The sequence below is a fragment of the Euwallacea fornicatus genome, chromosome 31 (genome assembly GCF_040115645.1).
Source record: "Euwallacea fornicatus isolate EFF26 chromosome 31, ASM4011564v1, whole genome shotgun sequence".
Lineage (NCBI taxonomy): Eukaryota > Metazoa > Arthropoda > Insecta > Coleoptera > Curculionidae > Euwallacea > Euwallacea fornicatus.
This window is the reverse complement of record NC_089571.1, coordinates 1,031,764-1,042,122: the sequence shown is the minus strand read 5'-3', so window position 1 is coordinate 1,042,122 and position 10,359 is coordinate 1,031,764. Positions and strand designations below refer to the sequence as shown.

The 10,359-nt window shown below is 32.3% G+C and overlaps 1 protein-coding gene across 2 annotated transcripts; it reads left to right on the top strand.

The window, feature by feature from the left end:
* The first annotated feature begins 481 nt into the window (after positions 1 to 481).
* Positions 482 to 10,213, top strand: Arp8 (Actin-related protein 8). 2 transcript variants are annotated; one of them, XM_066298738.1, is made up of 10 exons: positions 482 to 698; positions 1,584 to 1,764; positions 2,241 to 2,424; positions 2,496 to 2,831; positions 3,896 to 4,110; positions 5,190 to 5,324; positions 5,690 to 5,843; positions 6,864 to 7,050; positions 7,843 to 7,922; positions 9,792 to 10,213. In XM_066298738.1, exons 2-10 carry the CDS (start codon positions 1,603 to 1,605, stop codon positions 10,016 to 10,018), a joined length of 1,680 nt encoding a protein of 559 aa, XP_066154835.1. In that variant the 5' UTR covers positions 482 to 698; positions 1,584 to 1,602; the 3' UTR covers positions 10,019 to 10,213. The 2 variants fall into 2 exon arrangements, with proteins under 2 accessions (XP_066154835.1, XP_066154834.1); XM_066298737.1 differs by having other exon boundaries at positions 1,596 to 1,764; positions 9,792 to 10,212.
* The last annotated feature ends 146 nt before the right edge of the window (positions 10,214 to 10,359 follow it).

Genomic DNA, 10,359 nt, shown 5'->3' with positions numbered 1-10,359 from the left:
GGAGATCCGTTTGCGATATTTTAAGTTTATTAAGCACCATTTTATCTTTTTTTATTTAGAATTTATATTATATATTTTTTTGTTTCGATGGAGTTAGTCTGGGTTCGTCCTCATGTATTTTGACGTTTCATTACGTATTATTTGCAACGTTCTGAATTATTTTTGGACTCAGGGGCTGGTCCTGTTTGCTCTACGTTCTACACCTTAAGATTTGTTATTCCGACTAACGACAGAGAACACTCTGAACTGTTGTTATATAATAATGTGATAAGATCAAAAATAGGAGATAGCAGAAATGTCAAACATGTAATGCTCCCGTTTAATTGGTTCAAAACGGATTTTTGATTTGTAATTCGTTCTGGTTTTAGGTATTTTCAGTTAAATTTAACAGTGGCTTCGGGATATTAAAAGTTGAACCCTAGTCGAAATCGCCTCATAATCACATGACAGGAAATCGCGCGTGCGCAGTTTATGTTTACATTTTATGTTGTGGTTTGTGGTTAGTTTTTCGGCTTTAACATTTTTTCAAAAATATTTGTTGCTGTTTTTTGTTGTTTAAATCTCATGAATTCATAATATATCTCATAATCTACTCGGTAATCCTAATTTGTACTCTAATGATAATGATTTTCTAGTTTCTAGTTACATCTCAGTTTGCCTCAGTGAGGATTTAACCATCGCTCTCTGGTAGGAATAAGGTGAGTAATTTTTGCAGGATAGTTGTATTATGGATCAAATAATTCTATAAAAAAGCACCCCCGACTAATTATCACGTCTTTCTTTATTTGGTAGATCCTTAATAACTCAAGTGCATGTAGTTATTGCCTGACAGATTTTTGAAATTGATAAAGCTATGATTTATGAGAGCTTTGGATCTGACCATGTATTTTGAACCAGGAACAGTGAAAAGCTGCTTATGCCGGCATTTTTCAGATTCCTATTGTTTTTATGATTGGCATTGTTTGATTTTTACTACATCAAAGGAAGAGAGATTGGCTGATGCTTCTGTATAACTATATGTTCTTTGCTTGTATGTTGAATGTAAAGCTAGATTTATAGATTGACGTAATACAACATATATCTCCATTAAACATTATTTAATTATTATTATATGTACTATTTTAATCTTCCTGTAATGTTTATTACTTTAAGCTGAAATTATTTTAAAAATAGCATAACTATATCTTCATTCCAAGTATTAGCAACAAGAAATAATACAGAAAAGTTAAGTTATTTGTGGCCTATTATGTAAACTGATCTGAAGCTTTTTACTAGCTTTGTTTAACATATAATAATCAAGCAAAAAAAGGTCTTCAATGACAAGGAGAGTTTTTATTTACCAAAAATGATTAGAAAGAAATCAGTAGTGATTTTAAATGTAATGATCAATGTTATTTTGTAATCAAACGTGATATTGTTTGTCAATACTTTCTATAAATTTCATTTTTAGAGTTAATATTTATGATTGGCAATAATTTAACCATTTGGTTACCATTTTCTAAAAACAACCACATTAAGATAAATTAAATTAGGGAACTACTTTTTCTAGGGAGGAACATATTTAGTGCAGCCTAATAAATCAGGTTCATTTGCAGTGCTACTATGATCCCAGGTGCTCCTGAAGTGCCTCCAGAACATGTACAATCAAAAAACATAATAGTCATACATCCAGGATCACTGAATTTGCGAATTGGGAAAGCTTGTGATTTAAATCCTGTCACTGTTTTGCATGCTGTTGCTAGAAGGCGGAAACCTGGAGGTCAGGTGAGAGGTTGAAATACACTTTATTCAATAGTTTTAGTTTTAAATAATTTCTTACGCAGCGATGAAATATTGGGGAATATTTTTTTAGCTTAAGTTCTAATAAATTACTCTTAAGTATCTCCATCTTCTACAGTATTACTCATCTGACTTTATAGAGTGAAACATATACAGGAATTGCGAGAACGTCAGTAAGTTTCTCCATCTAAAAGAACTTGTATTTTTTTCAGAAGTTCATATTTTCTTTTTGTATGCACAGTTGTTGAATGGCGATTACTATCGAATCCAAATTTGTTGTTAACTTTTTGATTCTCAATGATGTTTTGGCAAGTTAATTGCATTTTTTGCTAGATATTCTAGTAAAGATCGCATTGCTCGTTTTTTTGACAGCATTTTTAAATCCTGTGATTAATTATACAAAGGTGACTAGAGATAGTAGAAAACTAAAGATAGTAATTTATCAATATTTCATTTTATAGGTATATTCAGACACATTTTTACCACTTCGCGGCGACTTAAATCAACCAAAAGATCTTGAAGAAGCCCGACTTACAATATCTCATACTTTGCAATCATGTCTTCAGTCCGATGGAAGAAGAAGATATGCAACACCTCCACAACAGATTGCTGCCTTCAATCGAAGGGTCCAACCAGAAAACACAGGTTAGTTATTTCCTTTATAATTATTTAACAGAATAATCTAAATTAAACTAATTTTTCATTTTGATATTAAGGAGACGCTGGTGGAGAATGGATTAAAGTTGAAGGTGACACTGTGGTAGGAAATGACATATTTTGGTTGAGTCCTGAAGAATCATTCAATATACATTTTCCATATAAAAGAGGTGACTTTAATATACATTCTGGACCTGGTGGTTCTATGACAGCAGTTCTTGCCGATCTGGAAACTATATGGAGTTACGTCATTGAAACACAACTACAAATAAATCTTCAAGATTTAAAAAATTTCAAAGCTGTCCTTATTATTCCTGATGTTTACAATAGAACATATTTAAGAGAGTTGACTTATCTTCTCCTGAATTCTATGAAGTTTGGTAGTTGTTTTTTAGGTGAGTTTTAACTTTTAAATTGAACAGTGTTGTATTTACGTTATATAATTGCTATCATAACGTTATACTCATTGGTAACAGTCAGAATATGACTTGCATTATGTATAGTGTGTCCTATGTAATTCAATTCAAAATTTTGGTGCTGCTATAATACAGGTAGGTACTTGATATTTCCATGTTGTAATTTAGGAATTTAATTGTAATAACTAGAAAATTTCATCTAAAACATAAAAAATATATAGTTATTATACTCAGCTTTTAGATTATTATGCTTTGTGTAATGAGAAATAAAATTTCTTAAAATTCTTCTAATATATCTGTTATCAACGCTGATTGGCGTCTTCATCAATATATTGCTAGATTAGGAGCACAAATCAGTAATACCAAGGACGAAAAAATAAAAACAAAGCAACAAAAAATAAAAATTAATAAAAACAAATGATGCGCATTGTAAAACCGTAAAGTAAAATTTACATAACATTCAGCATCATAACTAAAAAGTCTTTGTACCTATTACTGACGCGGATATCTTTTACCTCTGATAGTTTAACGAATTCATTAATTTAATTAAACGAATGAAAAAAATGTAAATTGTTATGACAGAATTTAAACAATTTTAACAAAAGGTGATCATCAGATAATTAGAGTTCTTCATATTTTTGGGACACACTGTATACGGATGTACTCAGTATACATGTTCGGGTCTCCGTTATCATGATACATAGAAATTTTAAATATCAATATAACACAGAAAACCTATGGTTGGTTCTCATGAGTGGTATAAATGGCAGATGTAATAAAATTTCATTGGTGGAAATTCCCATTGTGATAATTGTGAGATTTTTGTAACGATCGAACGTCGAACACAGGGCAAGATAATAAAAGCCACTGTTCAAACCTTATAGTTTCGTTAAGTCATGGTGTAAGTTTATTTATCGATGTTTTAAATTCCAAATTTATACGTGTAATAGTAACAGAGGTTTAAATGTAAAATTAGTATTTCTGTCACTCAGTCGAGAGATAAATGCTATAGTGTTACGTTGCATTACTGCCAATTTTTTTAGTTCAGGATCATGTGACAGCTACATTCGGCTCTGGTTTGAGCTACGCTTGCGTGGTGGATGTAGGCGATCAGAAAACTTCAGTGTCTTGTGTTGAGGACGGGATATGTCATCCAAATACGCGTGTACGTTTGGAATACGGAGGCGGCGATATTTCACAAATATTTTATTGGTTACTTCAGAAATGCGCATTTCCATATAAAGAATGCGATGATCAGGTGAGAAATTATTTTCTTCCAAGTAGCCTTTGAAACCGAAAGCTTATCGCATCACTTTATTATACAGTATACCATTTAATAATGCTTCTCCACCCTGTTAGTTTTTTAACCCAGCAATCTAAGATGTTGAAACTTGACATGTTTTGGTGCTATCGTCAAAAAAATGTTGAATCGGTAGATCTTTTACACGACTGTGAAATTTAATAAGTGCCAAGTTTTATTGTTCTATTATATATTTTGCTACAAAGATGTACTGTATACCTCAGCCTGATTGCTATCTCTAATAGGTTACGAAAAAAATTACTTTTCAAGTACCTAATACATGCAATTTTAAAGACCATCACAGATATAATTAACAACTTTATTGAGTTGGCACCGATTCGTTTTGTTTGTAGAGTTTGTAGAGTTCATTATAGGAATATCATCAGAATTTTTTTCGTAGTAAAATGGTAGAACAATACAACTATACAATCAAATGGTGAAATTTGGCGATAGAGTGAAAATTCAATGTTTTCAAAAGCTTCATTTCAACTAAACTTGTAACATAAAAACGTAATTAACATAATTTTAATTATTAAAAATATCTTCCTGCAGGTTACTTTTATCACCAGAATTTTAGTAGGGAGTTTTTAAAACCCATTAGAAACCACTCTCGTTAACGTCATTTGCAAATTGTAACATATGAAAGTTTACATGTAGTACTTCCACTAAGTAATGATAGCTAAGGATCGATAGACTACGATGTCGGTAACGCGAAATGAAAAAGTAATTGCTTTAGAATAATATAAAAAAAATAGAAAGAAATGGTTTCCAAAGGTTCAATACTTCGATATTTTGATCGCTTTCTTGACATTAATTGACAACAATTGTTTTTTACTTTGTCAAATAACAGCTATCTTAACGCATAGGTGAATCGTAACACGAAAGAAAAGTGTAAGTTCATGAAAACTCTTTATTATCCCAAACATTTGTGAACTTTGTAGTATTGTATATCTGGACGCAAAAGACATGATTTTTTCCATGTAAAGTACAAATATTATCTTGTTATTTTCGAAATTACCTTTAACTATTTTTTTTAGAATAAGCTTGACTCGATACTTCTCCGAAAGCTGAAAGAAGAATTTTGTCATGTTAATTTAGATATCTGTGGATCTCAAGAAAAGTCTTTTACATTAAAGCAACCGGAGAAGCCTATATGTCAGTACACTATTCAGGTTAGTTCATTGTGAATGTATCAGGTAGTATTTGGTTAAGTATTCTGCATGTTAATGAATAGATATTACTTCATTAGAGTCTCCCTAGTTTTTAGGTATCCCTAATTGCGAATTTCGTTGTACCATGTTAACTTTAACCTCACCTAATAAGAGACGGAAATCTTAGTGACAATATGGCATTTGATTGGTTTGCAGCGAAAAAACTGTCAAATGTGGCATTCATTTTGTTTATTATTTTTTAAAACTGTCATCAAGTCCAAATATTCGGCTAAAAAATGACAGAATTCTAATATCTGTGGCTCAAGCGCCTAATTACACCAGGGCTACAGTTAATTTTATTTAATGGGTACGTGTTACCTTTTTAGGTGGGTGACGAATGCATTATAGCTCCGCTTAGTCTTTTTAATCCTGAACTCTTTGCAATTACGGGACCAAAACAAATACATACACAGAAAATATCAACTGGAGATCCAGAAGATCCACATGATGAAATTTATCTGCGAGATATTAGAAGAAAAGGTAAGGTCTAGGAAATAGCCATTGAACATGATGTCACAGATCTTTTTTTATCTCTGTTAAGCTATGCTATCAATTTCACATCAATTATCATTATTAATCAATTATCAATTAGCATTATCTCACGCCATGGTCAATCGTTTTTTCTTGGCCAAAAATTAGAAAAAAAAATGTGGAATTATTAAAAACAAAAATGTTGGGAATTTTCATCAGCTTTCAAAGTCTTTTATTTAATTTATAGGCAAACCTAATTAGTTGAATTTATTGAACTGATATGTGAGCGAAATTAGTTGCACGGAGGCAGTTCCTTTATAAAATACCAATTAGGGAACAGATTTACTCAAATATTGGCGATTTAAGGAGGGGCATTTGAATTTTCAAAACAGTACGTTGTATGAAAAAAGTTACAAATAAAAGTTGTTTGGTAAAGAGGTGAATATATCATGAAGATGTTTTAGTTAAGTCACTATCTTCGTGACATGTTCCCCTCTTTACCAGACAACTTTTATTTGAAACTTTTTCATATAACGTATCATTTTTGAGTAATTTTCAATCACAGCTTTGAGTGAAACACCCTGTATATGAATATAAAGAACAATGACTGTGGCAGTAGAACATTGTGAGATACCAAATAAAAGTTTCTGTTTGAATTTTATAAATGTCTAAAATAAAAATCAAATAGGATTTTGAGATTTCGGATGTCAGATATCGAATGCATGAAATTCTGGCTTAAGGGGGGCCGGACCAGTAACGTTCCAAAGTTGAAATGTATTTTTTTTTTCGTTTTTAAAATTCTTGGGACGTCACTGGGTCCTAGACCGTCCCAAAACTTAGGTCGGCTCCTAAAATTTCGATTTTTACAAGAGTATGGTCTGCTAATAGGCAGGGGTGTCTTTCATGCGAAACGTAGGGAAGTCACTAAAGTGGTGTTGAATCAGCTAGGGTAAATTAGTTCTCATTTAAACTACGCTCTATCTAGGTACAGATGAACACTCCTATTATTTAAACTATTTTTTACGATAGGAATTAAAGAAGAGTCATCAGCCAGTGAGCTAAGTGAATCATATCTAGAAAGTCAGCAGGCTGGGACTGAAGAGGATATCGTGGTGGACGCAATGGATCCGATTATTGTACAGTCCGTTAAGGAATTTATTATTAATCCAGGGCAAATATTGGGTTTGGATCAAGCTGTCTTGCAAAGTATTGATAGGTAAGAATTTAATTTTGTGTAGTCGTGCTAATGTATGGTCAAACAACTTTCACTTTTGGAAATATTCATATAGTCTAGCCTCATATTGATTTCCAGATAACATAACAAATTATAAAAATAGTGCGTTATGTAGTAGAAAATGCTATTTCTACTATAGCTTGAGTCAGTTATGAATCTGGCAATCCACGTGAGAATGCTACAAGCACTATGTGCATTCCTAGACTTCTGCAATAATTTGACAACGGCATCAATATAAAAAAATCTAAATTGAATAGTCCAATTTTTCAACATACGCAATCGGTGTTATCAATTCTAACAATTTCTATAAACCTTTTATCTACAATTAGTGAAATTCTACCGTAAAAGTTCAAACTGTTGTCCCTTTTTTTAAGAGCGATTGAGATAGGTTTCGCACGCAATATCGGAATTATTATTATTACTTTAAATTAAACGTTTCCACGTATCAATTTTGTCCCACCTTTAGATTATAATACATAAAACTGTTTTTCTAAGAAACTGATGCTGCACTCAAGTTCAGTTACTCCTAACGGTTCTAGAGATATTTCATAACTTGAAAATAAAAATTGAGATAACTGTAATTGTTCCAGAGCTATTCGGAAAATTTGGTATTTTCAAATATATGTAGATCTCATGGATTTGTAATCATCCTGAGCAAATTTTCCCAAGGCAAGAATGGTGAACGTAGGACAATTCTTACCATCAGGAGTTATGCACAAAAATTTGCTACTTTTAAATATATTAAATTTATATGAACATATTATTTTCATTTAGATGCCCAAACGAGGATTTGAAGCGGAAAATGTATGGCTGCGTTTTGGTTGTCGGCGGAGGAATGAAGTTTTCGGGAATTGGTAAGTATTTTTTTTGTTTAAATCTGAGTCAGGCTTCTAAAGAAAATCAAAAATACAAGTGAACAGTGAAAAAGTGAAAATTAAAACAGAAAAGCGTTCCTGCAATGACTCCGTTGTCTTTGCTGAAATTTGCCGCTTGTATCCTCTTATTTTACAATGTATCGCCAATTAATTTTTCTCAAATTTTATCACTTGTTATGCAATTAATTTCTACAGAGTGCTCCCCAAACACATGTACATATTTAATGTGCTTAGAAATTAGCACAATGTGCTACCTGTGTAGGTGTGGTACACCACAAATGTGTTGAAGACATACAAAAAATAATAAGTGCAATTAGAATAGGATGTTTTTTTCTTTTATACAAATATTATTTAACAAGTGGCGATTTCCCTTATTGACCGATCAGCTTCTCGTAAACCTACTATTCGACCTCTTAAACTCCTTAAAACCTAACTGACCGAGTGGTCAATTGATGAAAATTTCGCTACATTTTGCGTCTAGACATTTTTGATTGATCTAAAAGTACTTTCTAAGCAAACTATACACCAATAAATGATATTTTGCAGTCATATTGTTGATATTTTATTGCAATTTTTATAGTAAAAAAAAAACTAAAAGCCCCGATAACTCGTAGATACATTGATAAATATGGCTGAAAATTTAATCGTTTTTTGCGTTCTTATATGCAAATACGCATTACAGAAATTATTTAAATAAAATCATTTTTACATAGCGTTATCTTTTCTATGTCACACAGTATATTTCTTCCGAGAGCAATTGTGATTTTTTCCTATTCCGCAACATTTGATATTCGGAGCCGCTAAAATCATTTCTGCATTTTTACCTTCTTGTATGCGTGTTTTCAACTAAAATAGGAAATATAATTAGTTAGGATTTACCTAACTCTTACGCAACACTGACATTGGTCTTCGCATTCCTGGTGACGTTGTATGATGAGCGATTCATAGTTGAAGCCATGCCCTCTTTTCCCCCGACCCATCAGCCGTATTATCTGTTGATAGAAAACCAGATTTTTCTCTTTCAGAGAGAACTAGTCCAATAATTAATTGAAGCAACTCCCCTAATTCTATGTCAATGGACACCGGTGAGTATTTGCTCAAAAAGGATTACATTCGAAACCCAAATAATACGGGTGGTGTATCGGGGATAAAGGAGTACCAGGAACGTACAGAGGCAATTACACGGACTGTTTTCCTACCTAAATACTCATTGACGTGAATAAGATGGTCGCTTTTGGAAAACTATTTGATCATGTGATGTACACTATTTTTCTTCAGTACCACCTCTTGTATCACCAATAACTAATCTTTGTAGCAGTTTTGAAGCATTTGATAAAACATCATCCTCCGTCCCCTATCAAGTAGCGCGAACAAAAAATTTTACTATAATAGTGCGAAAACTTTCAGATAGTAAATCGCCTAGTGACATACTAGTACAAGTAACTTGCTTTGTAATTTACACTGGATTAATAGCTGTTATCCAAGTTGCTGTTGCAGGCAAAGCCCAAGTATTAAATTAGTGGGGTTGCGTTGCTTGAAAATTTTCCTTTAATTACAAACTTATTTTAGATCGTGCGTCCGTTAGACAGTTTAATTTATAATAAAACTTAAGTCAACACTACATCGTTTTATGTTAAATAGAGATATGATTTGAAAACTAGGTTTTTTCCAAGACATCTGATTTACTTCCCGGATTTTCAAGATGAAAATAGTGGTTGAAAAATCGAAAAGGGTTGCGAAGCAATCGACTAAGAATTTATTAGAAGATTAAAGTTTAAAAAAACATAATTTTAATAGTTATTCTTGTGGTTCGAAGTCGATAGATTTGATAAGGAGAATATGTTTCAGGTACATGGCTCCAAAACAGAATATCACTTCAAATTCCATATCTGTATCGTGCCGAACAATTGGACATTATCACCAATCCCAGGGATATGGACCCTTCAATGGTAGCTTGGAAGGGAGCCTGCATCATGTCTTGCCTAGAAACCGCTCAGGAATTATGGATTGAGGCAATCGAATGGGAGAAGTACGGCGTAAGAGTATTAAGAGAACGTGCTCCTTTCACATGGTAGAACTGCAGCAACTGAGATGTAGCTTATTTACTGTATCGTTAATGAAGCCACTTGTGGTTAAATGCTTAGGTGTTATTTTTCTCAATTGTTAGTAGACATTAATAAATAAACAAAATTATAAAAAATCTCTGAGTTTTTCTGATTACGTGCTGAAGAAAGATAACTTATTTTTTTAAATTCCTATATCAGTAAATTATAAAATGTGAGATAAACTTCTGGGTGCATAATAAAAAACTTCAAACAACGTATTAATAGTGTTACGTTACAATGTTTAGCTGGAACGCGCTGATAAATTACAATAACCATGAAAAATCCGTTACGATGCGTGCGTTATTTATATT

Excerpts from the sequence above, each read along its gene's own strand:
- Arp8 (XM_066298738.1), top strand. The coding sequence starts at position 1,603 with ATGATCCCAGGTGCTCCTGAAGTGCCTCCAGAACATGTACAATCAAAA. Across the intron at positions 1,765-2,240 it reads GGCGGAAACCTGGAGGTCAG|GTATATTCAGACACATTTTT; the intron begins GTGAGAGGTTGA and ends TTCATTTTATAG. Across the intron at positions 4,111-5,189 it reads ATAAAGAATGCGATGATCAG|AATAAGCTTGACTCGATACT; the intron begins GTGAGAAATTAT and ends TATTTTTTTTAG.